The sequence below is a fragment of the Phyllobates terribilis genome, unplaced genomic scaffold (assembly GCF_046119375.1).
Source record: "Phyllobates terribilis strain yellow unplaced genomic scaffold, ASM4611937v1 Scaffold_10__3_contigs__length_209671492, whole genome shotgun sequence".
NCBI classification, from domain to species: domain Eukaryota; kingdom Metazoa; phylum Chordata; class Amphibia; order Anura; family Dendrobatidae; genus Phyllobates; species Phyllobates terribilis.
Window position 1 is genome coordinate 146,974,121 of NW_027362770.1, and position 17,500 is coordinate 146,991,620.

At 44.2% G+C, this 17,500-nt stretch overlaps 1 protein-coding gene across 2 annotated transcripts in view; it reads left to right on the forward strand.

The window, feature by feature from the left end:
* LOC141164538 (DNA-directed RNA polymerase III subunit RPC2) overlaps positions 1-17,500 on the forward strand; it is a 169,317-nt gene that overhangs the window by 12,028 nt on the left and 139,789 nt on the right. Inside the window, exons 4-9 of one of the 2 annotated variants that reach the window (XM_073649906.1) lie at positions 4,172-4,236; positions 5,555-5,630; positions 5,870-5,970; positions 6,673-6,764; positions 7,473-7,590; positions 15,600-15,708. In XM_073649906.1, the coding sequence (XP_073506007.1) occupies positions 4,172-4,236; positions 5,555-5,630; positions 5,870-5,970; positions 6,673-6,764; positions 7,473-7,590; positions 15,600-15,708 (561 nt within the window). Of the gene's footprint in view, positions 1-4,171; positions 4,237-5,554; positions 5,631-5,869; positions 5,971-6,672; positions 6,765-7,472; positions 7,591-8,848; positions 8,989-15,599; positions 15,709-17,500 lie in introns of those variants that run through there. The other variant, XM_073649907.1, reaches the window with a different exon arrangement.

The window sequence follows — 17,500 nt, forward strand, 5'->3', positions numbered from 1 at the left end:
AAAAAGCCGCCATACAGCTCCATCAGCCAAAAAATAAAAAAGTTATAGCGCTTAGAATAAAGCAATGCAAAAAAAATATTTTTTTTTCTATAAAATTGTTTTATTGTGTAAAAGCGCCAAAACATAAAAAAATACAGTAAGTGTAGTATCGCTGTAAACGTACTGACCCGAAGAATAACGCTGCCTGATCACTTTTACCACACGCAGAACGGCATAAAAAAAACCTCAAAAAACAATTCCTGAAGTGTTTGTTTTTGTTAACTTTACCTCCCAAAAAACGGAATAGAAGGCGATCAAAAAATGTCACGTGCCCAAAAATGGTTCCAATAAAAATTTCAACTCGTCCCGCAAAAAACAGTCATGTGACGGCTTATCGGCCGAAATATGGAAAAATTATAGCTCTCAAAATATGGTGATGCAAAAACTAGATTTTGCAAAAAAAGCGTATTTTAGTGTGTGACAGCTGTCAGTCATAAAAACCCGATATAAATCTGGTATCTCTGTAATCGCACCGACCCGAAGAATAAAGTAATCTAATCAGTTATATCACACTAGGAACGGCATAAAAAATAAATAAAACAAATATTATTCACCTGCTACTGATTTGTTTATTATGTCTCCCAAAGATCGCAGTAAGGCTCTGCCCACATTTATCCTGTGCTCTTCGCTGAGCGCTTACACCAGAGTTTCCGTGTAAATCTCTGAAATACGTGATTCAGCCAGAACCCATGACGGAAGATTCCCTGTAATGAGGCAGATATAGGCCACTGTGGATGCCATCTAGCCTGGGATCCCACGGTGTCATTTGTTTTAGGCGTGCATAAAAGTGCGGTTGGCCACAGTTTTGTGCACTTCTGAAAAAAGGACACTGCTAAACAGAGGCCAGACGGAGTCCAGAGTAACTCTGCTGCCTCATTACAGTGAATGGATCCCGCAGGGGTTTCATCTGAATTACATCACTTGGAAAATTAGATGGAAACCCCGATGTAAGTGCTCAGCATAGAGCGCCGGATAAATGTTACGTAAAATGTTCCCAATAAAAGCTTCAACTCAGTCCTCAAAAAAAGCTAGTCCCCACTCAGGTCCATCATCTGTTAAAAATATAAGGGACTTCCAAGTTACTGGTAGCAGAAAGGCTCTGGAAAAGCAAAATGGTCCTTGCCCCCCAAAAGAAATTCAGAAAATTTTGTGCTCCCAAATCCAAATGCCTATTCTACAATAATTTGTTCTCCAATTGTCAAATAGCACTCTGTCCCTCCCAGATCTCACCGTATGGCTGAGCGGTACAATACAGCCACATATGGGGTATTGACACTTTTAGAAGAAATTGTGTGACACATTTCGGCACCATTTTTACCCATTGCCCTGTGTGAAAAAGTAAAATCTGAGGGTAAAACATTTTTTTGTGGTAAAAATATAATTATGCTTTTTTCACTGCCCAATGGTATAAATTTAAAAATTAAAACATGCTCACTACTTCCCTAGATGAATTCCTTGAGAGGTGTAGTTTACAAAATGGGGTCACTTGTGGGGGTTTCTGCTGTTTTGGCATGTCAGCGACTCTTCAAATGTGACATGGTGTCTGCTGCCTATCCCAGCCAACATAGCGCTCCTTTCTCTTCCGAACCCTGCCGTACACCAAAGCAGTGGTTTTCCCCCACATATGGGGTATCGGCGTACTCAGGAGAAATTGTACAACAAATTTCATGGTGCAATTTATCCTGTTACCCTTATGATAATGCAAAATTAGGGGATGAAAAACATTTTTTATGGGAAAAATGTGAAAATTTTATTTTTACGGCTCAATATTATAAACTTCTGTGAAGCAGCTGGGGGTGCAAGGTGCTCACCACACATCTAGATAAGTTCCCTAAGGGGTCTAGTTTCCAAAATGGTGGCACTTGTGGGGGGTTTCCACTGTTTAGGCACATTAGGGGCTCCCCAAATGTGACATGGCGTCCGCTAATTATTCAAACAAATTTTATATTCAAAAAGTCAAATGGCGCTCCTTCCCTTTCAAACCCTGCCATGTGCCCAAACAGTAATTTGCCTCCACATATGGGGTATCGGCGTGTTCAGGAGAAATTGCATAACAAATTTCATGGTGCAATTTTTCCTATTACCCTTATGATAATGCAAAATTAAGGGATGAAAAACGGTTTTGTGGGAAAAATGTGAAAATTTTATTTTTACAGCTCAATATTATAAACTTCTGTGAAGCACTTTGGGGTTCAAGGTGCTCACCACACATCTAGATAAGTTCCCTAAGGGGTCTAGTTTCCAAAATGGTGTCACTTGTGGGGGGTTTCCACTGTTAAGGCACATCAGGAGCTCTCCAAACGCAACATGGCGTCCGCTAATTATTCAGACAAATTTTACATTCAAAAAGTCTAATGCCGCTCCTTCCCTTCCGAACCCTGCAGTGCGCCCAAACAGTGGTTTTCCCTCACATATGGGGTATCAGCACACTCAAGAGAAATTGCACAAAAAAATTTGGGGTCCATTTTTTCATGTTACCCCTGTGAAAATAAAAAAATTGGGTCTAAAGTAACATTTTTGTGAAAAAAGTTAAATGTTAATTTTTTTCTTCCACATTCCAAAAATTACTGTGAAGCACCTGAAGGGTTAATAAAGTTCTTGAATGTGGTTTTGAGCACCTTGAGGGGTGCAGTTTTTAGAATGGTGTCACTTTTGGGTATTTTCTGTCATAAAGACCCCTCAAAGTGACTTCAAATATGATGTGGTCCCTAAAAAAATGTTTTTGTAAATTTTGTTGGAAAAATGAGAAATCGCTGGTCAACTTTTAACCCTTATAGCTTCCTAACAAAAAAAAATTTGGGTTCCAAAATTGTGCTGATGTAAAGTAGACATGTGGGAAATGTTATTTATTAACTATTTTGTGTGACATATCTCTCTGATTTAAGGGCATAAAAATTCAAAGTTTGAAAATTGCAAAATTTTCAAAATTTTCGCCAAATTTCCGATTTTTTCACAAATAAACGCAAGTGATATCGAAGAAATTTTACCACTATCATGAAGTACAATATGTCACGAAAACACAATCTCAGAATCAGGGGAATATGTTGAAGCGTTCCAGGGTAATTACTTCATAAACTGGCAGTGGTCAGAATTGAAAAAATTGGCCCGGTCACGAAGGCAAAAACAGGCTCTGGTGCGAAGTGGTTAAAAAAATATATATACAAGGATGGGGGGGGGGATTTATGTAACATTGATTTGCTGTGAAGGACAACAAAGATGGTTTTCTGATATTGCCTCAAAGTTTTTAGGTGGTTTATGATGATTTACTTCAAAATTCTTCCTTCTCTGGGTGTGGCATTTTTTTCCTGGGGTTTTTCCGATAGACTTTCCTATAGAATTGGAAAAGCGTCAGAAAACCTATTCATTTAATAGTGTGTATATTATTAATGTAGTAGTGTATTTAATATTATATTAGTATATTTTATATTTAATATTATAATTGTTTAATATTTATCCTATATATTATGAATATTAGTATTTTATTAGTATCTTTATATTAGTATAAATAATACTAATATACATACAAATAATACTAGTACAAATATATATTAGATTTAATATTTATTATATAATTTTTTTTTTTTTTTAGGTGTTTTCAAGTCCTTTATAGGGGGGAGAACATGTCTATAACATGCTCAATAATTGCCTTTAAAATGTACTTTCTCAGTCGCTTCATTGGAGGACACAGGAACCAGGACCTCATGGTTCCTGTGTGTCCCCCAATAAAGGCCCTGAGAAAGATATTGTGTTAGTTTTTAGCCAATCAGATGATAAGTAGTTGCTTATAAGTCGTGCGATTGGCTTAAAAGTTTAAAGACTGCACACGACTCCTTGAGTGCGACTCCTCGTTGCTTAGGATTTTTTCCCGATACAGTAATGGAAACCTTTTAAGGTGTTGATTAGGAAATGTGAACCCAAGTATAGAGGAGCTGTAAATCCCTTAAATAATATTACATAGAAAGAAAAAGTGAGATGTCCCCTTTAAAGAAGTTTGCCTTAAAGGGGTTATCCAGATTTTGGGCAAAAGTTTACAATCACTTTCACTCCAGACTGCTAATCCTCTCGGTGATCACGTTTGCTTGCTGTTTTCTGTGTTGTGTTTTTTTTAACGATTTTCCTTTTTCTTTACCAGATTAAAAAAATAATGAAAGCAAATGAAAAGGTGACGAGTGATGCAGACCCGATGTGGTATTTAAAGTAAGTGGGTTTGTTCACACTCACAGATCTCCCTCTGTAGATACAGCAGCCATTTCGCGGTTAAGTTCATGTCAAAATCTTTCCAGTTGATTTACCATAAATTGACAGATATCAACTGTAGTTATGATCCATTTATGCTCTGGATTTTCTAAAAATCTCATGCACAACACTGGCCCTGTAAAATGCAGCAGATTTACGCCTGTGGGAACCTAGCCTTAAAATGTGAATCTATTTTCAACAAGCTTTGCATAAAGTAGTAGTGTAAGTGAATATAAGAAAACTCTTCTTCGTTCTCCACTTATAAGCCGCTTCTTTCTCACTTCCTTTTCATCCTTAACTCAACCACTTTGAGAAATCAGCTCAAAACAGACTTGTCAGCACATTGATTACACCTCCTATTGCACTCTATGAAGAGGGGAGGAGTGGAGAGACACAGAAAGATGGTGCTGAGCTTTCTAGCAAGTCTTTTACTTCTTCTCGGAGCTGGATTCACATCTACACTGTTCAGTACTGCTAAGACACTGTCAGCACATTGGTTACACCTCCTATTGTACTCTATGAAGATGGGAGGAGTGGAGAGTCACAGAAAGTTGGTATTGAGCTTTCTAACAAGTCTTTTTCCTCAACCCAGAGCTGGATTCACATCTACACTGCTCAGTATTGGCAAGGCAGACTGTCTGCTCATTGGTTACGCCTCTTATTTCACTCTGTGAAGTGAGGAGACACAGAAAGATGGTGGTTAGCTTTCTAACAAGTCTTTTACCTTACCCTGGAGCTGGATTCACACCTCCACTGCTCAGTACTGCTGTATAGTGTCCTCCATACCTCCTACTTTTTCTGTCTGTGTGCTAAACAAGGTTAGAAGAACAGGAATGTCTCTCTCTGTGCTGTGTATGGGAGACATGATAGCAGCTAGTCTCCACCCACTAGCACAGAGTCAATTGCAAATTAGGAGCTCGAGCCTACAGAAGAAAGCTGTTGAGAATTCTGAATACAAGTCTTATAATGGCTAGAGATAGTGCTATTCCTCTTATTGATACATCAGCTCATCCTGAAAAGTTATACACAAGTACAGTTATGCGTTAAAACTTATTCTACAGGTCAGTTTCTGCTACTGATTTATTTATTTATTTATTTTTTTTTCTTTTACATTGGCATTTGCAAGGTAAAACTGAGGATAATCAGTCCATAAATTCAGGTGGAAAATCTGCAGCATATGGCTATGAAATTGTGTGTTCTGTAGACTTTTTTTTAACTTTTTTTGTGATATATATTTTTTTGCTAATAAGACTTTTATCCTTTTATTACTGTTTTTCAGGTACCTCAATATCTATGTAGGTGTCCCAGATGTTGAAGAGAGTTTCAATGTGACAAGACCAGTATCTCCACACGAGGTATATAATATATGGGTTTTGGTTTAGGTGGCCACATATAGGATATCCATCTATCTTGACTGTAGACTTTTAAAGGGGTTGTCCAGGCTTGGGGCAAAAGTCTGTAGTTATCATGACTACCCTCTTGCACTGGGGAATCGTGACAGCGGACTTTGTTCTTAAGCTTGGACAACCCCTTTAAGGTTTGATACTGAATATGGGAGCCTGTATAGATAATTCATATATTATTTTTTTTTCAGTGTCGCCTTCGGGATATGACCTACTCTGCACCAATTACGGTTGACATTGAATACACGAGAGGCAGCCAGCGTATCATCCGCAACGCCTTACCTATTGGCAGGTAATGGAGGGCGACGTGCTTCGTGATCTTGAGGTCTTACCTGGTTAAGGGCAGGCGCTGATTTTTGACATCATTACAAGCGATGTACCATCTTAAAGGGATTGTGCAGAATTTGTAAAAAAATTACGGGAAATCTGTCATCAGCTTTTCCCATTCAAAACCGACACTATCTTGTTTTTCTGCATTAAATTTGCTCTATAGCAACTTATTTTTACCCACCACCCGCAGCACACTATTACTTATAAAAATAATTTTGCCACTCACCCAAACTGTATGAACACTGAGCAGTCTGGCGGGTGTCTCTGGACCATGCTCGGCACCTGATGTGAGCCGAGATTATGGCTTAGATTGATGTGGATGACATCCCCTACGTCATAGTATAGCAAATCAAGCGCCGTTTATCATAAGACCAGGAGAGGGTCGATTCCTCTGGTGATCAACCATTTATGCATGTGCATGTGTGTGCGTGCGCCAGTTTTTTTTTTTTTCTTTATTAATGGTGCTAATACTAGATGGGAAAGGCTTTATGGATCATGGTAGGGGAGATGTCATCCACTTCAGCCAAAGGTGGTGACAGTGTTAGAAGGCTCGCATCGGTGCTGACCGTGATCTGGAGATATCCGCCAGACCTGCACAGGAAAAAATCGGCACATGACCAGTGCAGGGATAAAAATTAAATTGCTTTTCCAATTCTTTTTGCAGAATGCCGATCATGCTGCGTAGTTCCAACTGCGTCCTTATGGGCAAGACTCCGGCTGAATTTGCAAAGTTAAATGAGTGTCCGTTGGATCCAGGTATGTAGTAAAAGGACACGCCGCAGAGCTTATGACCATCTCGGTGTATATGACGTGCACTATACTTCACATTGTATCCCCTATATCGTTGGGGGGGTTTCAGCCACCAATACCTGGTATCAAAGACCCCAGTAAAGCACACAGGCCCAGCGTCACTACTGACTCCTCTGCGCAGGCTGCTGGTCTTTTTTGAAGGGGTTTAAACTTAAGTAAATGGCACAGACGCCCCCATGGACAAGGTGATGTGCCTAAACCAGCATTGAAGGGCTGGTTGTCCCTTTTCTACTCCTTTTCTTAAAGGGGTTGTCCGTGGCTCTAATAACCCCATGTAAAATAAAACCAGCCTGGTGCCGTTCCAGCGACTCACTGTAGGTGAGTACAGGATGTTTTTATTTACCATGGGTGGAATATAATAGTGGACAGTCCCTTTTAAGGATTGGCTATTTAAGCTGGTGCAAATTGATTCCCAGGATCCAGTACATCGGACACGTTGGTAATCTGTGGCTGCCGGACAGGGAGTCCTGAGAACTGTCTTTTACCTCCCAGCAATGTCACGCTAGGAGCCGCAGAAGCCGTCATGTAAGAGGCGGCTCTCAGGGCTCCAGATTATTGTCGTTCGATTTGCAAAAAAACCTCTATTGGCCACCATTATACTTTATATGGCATAGGACGATCTTTTTGTTTCTGATTTTTCTTTGCTTTTTGCAGGTGGTTACTTCATTGTTAAAGGAGTAGAAAAAGTCATCTTGATTCAGGAACAGCTTTCCAAAAACAGAATTATTGTGGAGGCCGACAGGAAGGGGGCCGTGGGGGCCTCTGTTACAAGGTGAGGTTCAGGAAATCTCATAAGGAAATAATGACTGCTTCCAGATGATGGGAGACGCAACTGTACACCGGGAGGACCTCTGCTTTGAGATCTAGGTACTAGCCTTAAAGGGGATATCCACTACTTGGACAACCCCTTCCGAATCATAAAATAACACTTATACTCACCTCCATTGGCTGCACTGGCTTTCCTGGGGCTTCAATCTCCTCTCCTATCGACGTAAATGAAATCCGGAAGAAGTGAGAGAAGCAGCAGGTCTCACTTCCTCCAGATGTCTTGATTTGTCTGAAGGAGAGGAGGGTGCCGTCCCCCCCGGGGAGGGTGCCGTCCCCTTCGGGAATCATAGAGATTCAAGAGAGATTGTTCGAGTAGTGGACAACCCCCTTTAAGGAAGATACGTCTAAATCCCTTTTTAGTTCTACTCGACATTCTCACATGCAGAAGATACCACTGCGGTTGCTCCTAAATTGCATATTTATTCGGTCTCCCATGACAGCACCACGTGAGAGAGAGGATCCGCCCATCAAGGACAGGAAACCTACCGGTTAAAAAGGGCGGCCCTCTCCTTCCGCCTCAGTTTAGGTTTCCTGTCCATGATGGGGGACCTTGCAGGCTTACCTGCAGAAGATGGACTCCTGTCCCAGAGAGGGCCACAGCAGGTGGTTGGAGCCGGTCCGTCCCGGTCCTCTGGAGACGCCACGGTAGGGCTCAGTGGGGCGCCTCCGTGAGCGTTGCGGCGGGCGCGACATCGCCTCACGGGAGGTAGATGTCCGCCAGGTGTGGGGCCGCTATCGGGCTTCCCCCCCCCCCCCCCGCTACAATTTGCAGGAGATCCAGGTCGCGCCGGCGGGGCACGTGACAGGTGCGACCTACTGACGTGACTTCCGGTGCGCCGGGCAGGAAGTCCCTGTGACGTCACCGGAAGGGGCCGGAGCTCGTTTGAATTTTGCGCGTGAGCAGCTGAACGCCGGGGGATTGAGGACCTGGCGGCGAGGAGCCCACCTGGAACCCACCTGGCCACTTGGGGAGGAAGACCAAGGAGCAGGTAACGCCCTCCTGGGTAAAAAAAAAAAAAGAAGAGAGGAACACACACCCACACATGGTACCGGTATGGCCAGTATATAAAGGGTCTGGTAACATACAGAGGTGCTTCCCAGCCCATTACAGTGTAAGTTATGGAAGATTCACAAGAGCTGTCACCTAGGCAACAACATCTGCTGCAGGAGCAGCCCTCTGGGGAGCCCTCACAACTAGTGGCGCAGCTTCATTCCCGGCTAGGGTCTGGTCGTTCAGCTAGAAGAGCTACCACTAAGAGCAGGAAGGACGGTCCGGTGCAGCGTGATTCCTCACCATGCATGCTGGATTCTTCTGCTTCTACGGTACCGAAGGCTCTGTGGGGTGAGTGGAATCTTCGTGAAAGTTCTACTAATGTTTCCTCCTTCTTTCTATCTATAACTTTCTTTTAGAGCAAGAAATGTTCCTCTAAATCCAAGCACAGAGAGTGTGCCTTATGCAGCTGTCCACTCCCTGATTCATATAGCAAGAGGTTATGCCAGCTTTGTATTAGCAAAATGATGTCTGAGGAAACCCCAGATTTTTCCCTAGTCCTAAGAGCTTTAATAAGGGAAGAAATAGGCAAAGCATTGCAGGGTTCAGAGTCTGGGCATATTCCTCAAGAAACCCAGCTGGGTTCAGACTCTGAGCTATCGGTCGCTTCCTCCTCCGCCTTCTCTTCTTCTGACAGTGAGCCAGACAGACAGTGCTTCCCCCTGAAGGAGGTCGATGCCCTAGTAAAAGCCGTCCGATCTACAATGGGGATAGTGGACACGAGGGCAGAGAAGTCAGCTGAGGATGTTATGTTCGGTGGTCTGGGGCTAAAGAAAAGAAGGGTCTTTCCGGTAAATTCAAAGGTGAAAGACCTCATTGATAAGGAGTGGAGAAAGCCTGACAAGAAGGGTAGTGTTCCTCCATCCTTTAAAAGGAAATATCCGTTTGAGGATGCTATGTGTTCCTCCTGGTTAAAAGCACCCAAGCTGGATGTTGCTGTTACCAAAGCAGCGAAAAGAACTTCCCTCCCTTTCGATGATATGGGTGCATTGAGAGACCCCCTAGACAGACGGGCTGATACTTTCTTGAAAGGGGCATGGGAGATTGCTGCGGGAGCACTGAGACCAACAGTAGCAGCTACCTGTACGTCCAGAGCCCTGATGGTGTGGCTTGAACAGCTAGACAGTCAGTTGAAGGATGGGACTTCTAGAAAAGACATTATTTCTTCCCTTCCTCTGGTTCAGGGGGCGGCAGCTTTTCTTGCTGATGCATCTGTGGACTCGGTAAGGTTGGCAGCAAAGTCAGCAGCACTGTCAAATGCGGCTCGGCGAGCCTTGTGGATTAAATGCTGGCCAGGGGATTTACAGACTAAATCCAGACTGTGCACAATCCCGTGCGAAGGGGAATACCTCTTTGGTCAGACCATGGATGACTTATTGGAGAAAGCTGGGGACCCTAAGAGGGGGTTTCCATCAGTACCTCTACCCTCCTTTAAGAGATCGTTCCGGAAGAGGAAATTTTTCCGGAAGAGATATTTCAGGGAGCAAGACAAGTCTGACGAAAGGGGTCGAAAAGGTAGAGGTCTACTCTTTGGTCCGTCTCCAAAAATTGAGCAGAAGACAGGGGATACACAATCAGCCCAGGTGGGAGGGAGATTGTCATTTTTTGTCCCAGCTTGGAAACAGATTTCTCATAGTAATTGGATTTTTAGCCTGATTAAGTATGGTCTTAAATTTCAATTTAAAGCATTGCCTCACAAAAGATTCATGGTTGTTCCCTCCAGTTCTTCCCCAGAACGCCAGGCTGCCCTCGTTTCGGAAGTACAAACCCTAATAAGAAAGCACGTCCTGATTGAGGTTCCGGAGGCTGAAAAGGGTCTTGGTTCCTGGAGGAGGGTGGTTCCCTGGAGATTTCCTCTGGCATATGCCTTCCCTCCCATGATCCTGTTCCCAGCAGTGATAAGAAAGATCAGGGCAGACCAGGCCAGAGTGATACTCATATGCCCCTTTTGGCCCAAAAGACCGTGGTTCCCTTGTCTCCGGAAGATGTCTATATCAGATCCCTGGGTTCTTCCGGAGATTCCGGACCTCCTCACTCAGGGGCCACTTTCCCATCCTCCAACCCCGAGTCTACATTTGACGGCGTGGAATTTGAGAGGGTGTTATTGACCAACAAAGGATTCCACGCAAATGTAGTGAATACTCTCCTGGCTAGCAGAAAACCTGTTACCACCCGTATTTATGCCAGGACCTGGAGGAAGTTTCTGTCCTTGGCAGAAGTTAAGGTGGAGGAGGGGCCCCCTATTGGGAAAATTCTGGAATTTCTGCAGCGGGGCTTAGAATTAGGTCTCACTACCAGTACCTTGAAAGTACAGGTGTCGGCGTTGGGGGCTTTATTTTTTTCCAATATTGCAGATAACTATTGGATAGCCCGTTTTATAAAAGCTTCCTTTAGGTGTAGACCCATTACCAAAGCAAAGATGTCTCCCTGGGATTTGAATTTTGTCTTGGATGCCTTGACCAGTCCTCCTTTTGAGCCACTAGATTTAGTCTCCCCCAAAATTATTTTCCTAAAGACGGTCCTGTTAGTAGCCCTAACTTCAGCCAGGAGATTCAGTGACCTACAGGCCCTTTCAATATGCCCTCCATTTACGCAAATTCTGGATGATAGGCCGGATCAGGTTTTAATATAATCCTTTCTTCCTAAAGTGGCCACTCGATTCCATAGAATCCAGGAGATAGTTCTCCCGACTTTTTGCTTCCCGCCCAAAAATCAAAAGGAGGAGAGGCTTCACACTTTAGACGTTAGGAGGTGCGTACTAAAGTACTTAGAAGTACCACGTGGCTTTAGAAAGGATAAGTCCCTATTTATTTGCTATCAGGGGGCTAGGAAGGGTTGTAAGGCCTCAAAGGCTACAATCGCTAGATGGATCAAGGAGGCCATTTCCCTCGCATACTCCTCAGGGGATAAAGAGATACCGGAGGGATTGAGGGCGCATTCTACCAGAGCGGTATCAACCTCCTGGGCGGAGAAGACAGGGCTTTCCATTGAGGAAATTTGTAAGGCTGCCACTTGGTCTTCTCCCTCTACTTTCTATAGGCACTATAGATTGGATTTGGGTGACTCTTCTGATCTCACCTTTGGGAGAAGGGTGCTTCAAGCGGTGGTCCCTCCCTAATTTCCTTCGTCTCTGTAATTCTCTCACGTGGTGCTGTCATGGGAGACCGAATAAAGCCTTAGTTACTTACCGGTAACGGGATTTTTCGGAGCCCATGACAGCACCTTTATATTCCCTCCCTACACTGGTGTTGTGCACTCCCGTAGAGTTGATTTCTTTTTGCGCACCCTTGCGGGAAATTGATGAAAAGTAATGTACTTAATGTGATTATGTTTTGTTATTAACCTTGGCGGTCCTCTCATGCTCTGTTAACTAAACTGAGGCGGAAAGAGAGGGCCGCCCTTTTTAACCTGTAGGTTTCCTGTTCTTGATGGGCGGATCCTCTCTCTCACGTGGTGCTGTCATGGGCTCCGAAAAATCCCGTTACCGGTAAGTAACTAAGGCTTTTCTGCACATTTTCCAGTGTGCATTGCAATTGGCGACATCTGCATCATAAACGAACACGCTACCAATTATGCATCCAATAAACTTACGGATTTTCTTGAAATGTCCTTTACAATGCTCCTATTGTTCCTTGCAAATATGGAGAAAGAGCGACCCATCCAAAAGTTAAAATGAATAAATCTTCTTTATTGCGTGATGCAATAGGTGCGGTTCACATGAGCGCCACGAGTAAGGGCGTTATTGTTAAGTTAGAAACACGTCGGTCAATAATGGCTATAATGTGAACCATGACTATTGTAAAGGTTTTTATCCATTTTGTAATGTTGTTTTACCTCTTGGATTTGCTGCTCTTTCTCTATATATTTTCGTGAAGCGGACGGTCTGCTGTGAAGCCATCCCGGACATTACCGTCCATACTTGGTTGGGGAGCAGAAGTGTCGACTTCCAGTTCTGAATGGATTTTCCGGAAAAGCGAGCGATTTTTATAAAATAATTATGTAATATCTATCGATCTATCTATCTTCATCGAGTTGACTTATAGCAGTAAGAACTTTGGGTTCAGCTCCATACCTTGTAGATTAGAACCAGCACTAATGTCCCCTATATTACATTTCCGCCATTGCCACAAAAGGGGACGGAGGGAAGATTAATTAAGGAGTCACAATTTTTTTTTTTTCCTTGCAAATTCTAAACTTTGAAGATTAATCTCATTGACTCTGTGTCATAGGAAATCTATATCTGGACAAAATTTCCTCTGCTAGCAAAAAAAATAAAAAATGGTCTGGAGAATATTCACAACCTGAAGGGTTATTAGTCTTTATATTGATCTCAGTACAAGGACACGTTATTTATGGTATTTTTTTTTTGTATTATTGCTCAAAAATACATAAAAAAACTCATATCCTCTAGATCATTGATCTTTAACCTGTGGATTTCCAGCTGTTGTGAAACTAAAACTCCTAGCAAGCTCTGACCTGTGGGGAGTTGTAGTATCGCAGCAGATGTCACTGCACTAATTGCAGCATCTGCATCTCCAAAATGTGCAATCGGCTGAATTCGTTCTGCTCAGAGTACGTAGGGCGATACGGACTGGTTGAGGGTCTCCTGACCCGACATCAAGAGCCTCATATATGTCTAAGAGACTGTTGAATTGAGGTCTTGGAGACTCTCCGTTGGTCTTGGAGACTCCCCATCGGTCTGAATTCAGCCTTAGACAGAGTGGTCCGATAACCATGGCGGGCTGACCGTGCACGTCCAGCTGCTGGACGCTATATTGTGACAGCTCTTCTGTTTTTTTTTATTGATTATTTCCCCATGAAATATCAATTCAGGTGTTTATTTTCTTACAACTCCTTGTTTTGCCGTTCCTCTTTTATCCCTCCTGGAAATATGTGATTAAATTAGCAACCGATTATTACCATTCCTGTCAATGGGATTTATCTGTACATGTTTGGACATGGCTGGCTGCACCAGTTAACATAATGGTATCACCTAGTAATCAAGGTTTTTTTTTTTTTTACCTAATTTCCAGGAGTAGTAATAGAGGAAAAGAACAATTACAGGAAGATTTGTTAAACTCACTAGGTGAGGTGGATGCTCTAAGCCCAAGGTCCGGGTGGCCACAATGACCATGGGTGTCGTGTAATGTGGGAAACAAGTAGCGGAGTTACTGGAAGCTGCAGGCAGATGGGAGACGTTCAGGAGACCAAGAACTGGCAGCTGGGACACTGTAAACTGCAGGCAGGAGATGCCCAGAAGACCACGGACAGGCAGCTGGGACACTGTAAACTGCAGGCAGGAGATGCCCAGAAGACCACGGACAGGCAGCTGGAAAGCTGTAAACCGCAGGCAGGAGACTCCCAGAAGACCACGGACAGGCAGCTGGAAAGCTGTAAACCTCAGGCAGGAGTCGCCCAGAAGACCACGGACAGGCAGCTGGAAAGCTGTAAACCGCAGGCAGGAGACGCCCAGAAGACCACGGACAGGCGGCTGGAAAGCTGTAAACCCCAGGCAGGAGTCGCCCAGAAGACCACGGACAGGCAGCTGGAAAGCTGTAAACCGCAGGCAGGAGACGCCCAGAAGACTATGGACAGGCATCTGGAAAGCTGTAAACCGCAGGCAGGAGACGCCCAGAAGACCACGAACAGGCAGCTGGAAAGCTGTAAACCGCAGGCAGGAGATGCCCAGAAGACCACGGACAGGCATCTGGAAAGCTGTAAACCGCAGGCAGGAGACGCCGAGAAGACCACGGACTGGTATCTGGAAAGCTGTAAACCGCAGGCAGGAGACGCCCAGAAGACCACGGACAGGCAGCTGGAAAGCTGTAAACCGCAGGCAGGAGACGCCCAGAAGACCACGGACAGGCAGCTGGAAAGCTGTAAACCGCAGGCAGGAGACGCCCAGAAGACCACGGATAGGCAGCTGGAAAGCTGTAAACTGCAGGCAGGAGACGCCCAGAAGACCACGGACAGGCATCTGGAAAGCTGTAAACCGCAGGCAGGAGACGCCCAGTAGGCCATGGACAGGCAGCTGGAAAGTTGTGTAAACCCCAGGTAGGCAGGAGACGCCCAGAAGACCACGGACAGGCAGCTGGAAAGCTGTAAACCGCAGGTAGGCAGGAGACGCCCAGAAGACCATGGACAGGCAGCTGGAAAGCTGTAAACCGCAGGCAGGAGATGCCCAGAAGACCATGGACAGGCAGCTGGAAAGCTGTAAACCGCAGGCAGGAGATGCCCAGAAGACCACGGACAGGCAGCTGGAAAGCTGTAAACTGCAGGCAGGAGATGCCCAGAAGACCACGGACAGGCAGCTGGAAAGCTGTAAACTGAAGGCAGGAGACGCCCAGAAGACTATGGACAGGCAGCTGGAAAGTTGTAAACCGCAGGTAGGCAGGAGACGCCCAGAAGACCACATACAGCCAGCAGAGCAGGTCAAGGTGTACCGACAAAATGAGTCTTAGTAGCGCTGAAGTCTTAACCCCAATACACAGGTGTGTGTCTTGTTGAGCCTTATATAGAGGCAGGCAGAACGTCACATTGGGCCATCTGCAAAGCCTGACGTGGAGCTCCACAGAATTTAGCGGATCGGGGTGAGAGAAGCAAAGCCCGGATCCGGGACATGTGCGTAACAATCTTGTTTTATGGGGTCTGATTAACAGGAGCCAGATCACAAATCACTCCCGGCACTTCTTCACTCACCTCCTTCTTCGCTAACACTAGTGTGCATGTGTTCTGAGGGCGCAGCTTCACACCAGCCATGGTGGAGAAGAGTCCACACTGCTTTTCTCCGTGGGTGGTAAATTTCTTGCCTTTAAGGTGCTTGTCTATTGAGGAAATCTCTGGATTTTAGTGTTTTTTGTTCCGCATTAGTCTTTATTGTATTTTCTCTCCGTCTTGTGCAGCTCTACCCACGAGAAGAAGAGCAGAACCAACCTGGTGATGAAACAGGGCCGATTCTACCTGAAGCACAACACCTTGTCCGAAGACATCCCCATCGCCATTATATTCAAGGTGGGTCCGGCAGTCAGGTCAGCTAATGAAAGTACCGATTTTAATGGGCACGGTGTAATACCAGATTTCTTCTGTGGGGGCGCTGCTGGGATATTGAACACATTTTAGGCATATTGGATCTGACCGCCGGCAATTCCAGCAGTCCTGATGAGAAACACTGATGATACGGCATGTCTAGCCAGTGATTACATGATCGTGCAGTGTTACGCTATTGTTAAATTCACTTTTTTTGGCTTTTATTCTATAGTCCCCCCACCCCCCATGCTTTACATTACAGCTCTGCTTCTTGAATCCAGAGTTAAGCCTAAACCTATGTATAATATCAACGTCATAGGTCAGGTACTGGTGTACGGAGCGGACACCGGCTGTGTTATGCAGCCAGCAGCAACCGGAGCTAGCTCAGATCGCTGCTGTTTAACCATTTCAGATGCTGCTGTCGATTACTGACTACCGAATTCACACGGTCCTCTAAACCCCCCCCCCCCCCCCCCCCCGTGGCTGCTTGTGCCTGGACTTCATAAATTAATTCTAAAGTTTAAATCACATATTCCTATTAAAAAAAGTGAATAAATAAACATAATTGTTACCGCCTTTAATTTAGTCTTTACTTGGAAATTGTGAACTAATTTTACAGGTTCCAATAATGGCCACAAGAGGGCGCCATTGGCTGCTTTTTCTTTACCAGCCTATAATATAATGCACTGACTTGTATTAGTGTTTCCATCATTACATCGGCAGGGTCGTCTTCTGTCTATTCTTGGTGAGATCACATCCTAAACACCCCGTGTAATGCTTTTCCTCCTAGAGACAGTACGCTATGAATCTAGGGTTAGTGGGGTCCTATTACTGGGGGGCTACTATCAATTCCTTGAATGGAGATGCATGATCCCAATAAATGGTTGTGCACGCCTGTCTATGGGAAAACAACCAAGCGGCCTGTTCCTTGTTTTTTTCTGTAGACCTTATTGCTTTATGCCCGTGTATGTGACCACTTTATTATGGGACTGGGGCACTCGGGATCTGTGGGGCTCGCTGCCATCGGACCCTCGCCAGTCGTCGTTTTATATCCCACCCCATTGATTTTTTTCATTAATGCCACTTTAAGTAAATAAGACTGGAGCCATTAATTAAGATTTTTTTTTAATCTGATATACAGTAGTAGAGATTTTATTAAAACCAATTTTTAATGATTTTTTTTAACCTAGGGGGCGCTGCTCACTCACTAAAGTCTGACACTTCCCCCCTCGGTACAGACCATAAATAAGAAATGATCCCGATCACTGGAACAGTATGGTGCAGTAAAAAAACCTACAACGGCATACATAAAGGTAAAAGGAATAAAATAAGGGCGAGGACTGACAACTTTTCACACTTCAGTTTTTTTTTTTCGTACATGAAATAAGCGGCCGGCGTTTCATCCGATTTTTGTTAGACTTGTATGCAAAAAAATATATAAAAATTCCTACATTCTTCTATTGCTTAAACAGTTATGTATGTGCACTCAAGGTCCTATAGGTGCCGGTGTACTTGCTTAGGTTTTGAGGCAGACTCTTCAGGAAGACCCCAGTATTGTTTCTCTTGGATTAATTTAAAAAAAATAATTTTGGGGGTCGTTTTTGCAGCAGTTTTGCCGCCAGCATCGAAGCGTAAGCCGCCTGAAGAATGGACCGGTCGCTTCTTTTAGCCTCTTTTGACGAATGAATCGTTATTCTGGATTTTTCAGCTCCTTTTTATGTGCACAGCAAGTCGTTTTGACATTGATGTGCAGTATGTTCCTTCTTTTTAACGTTTA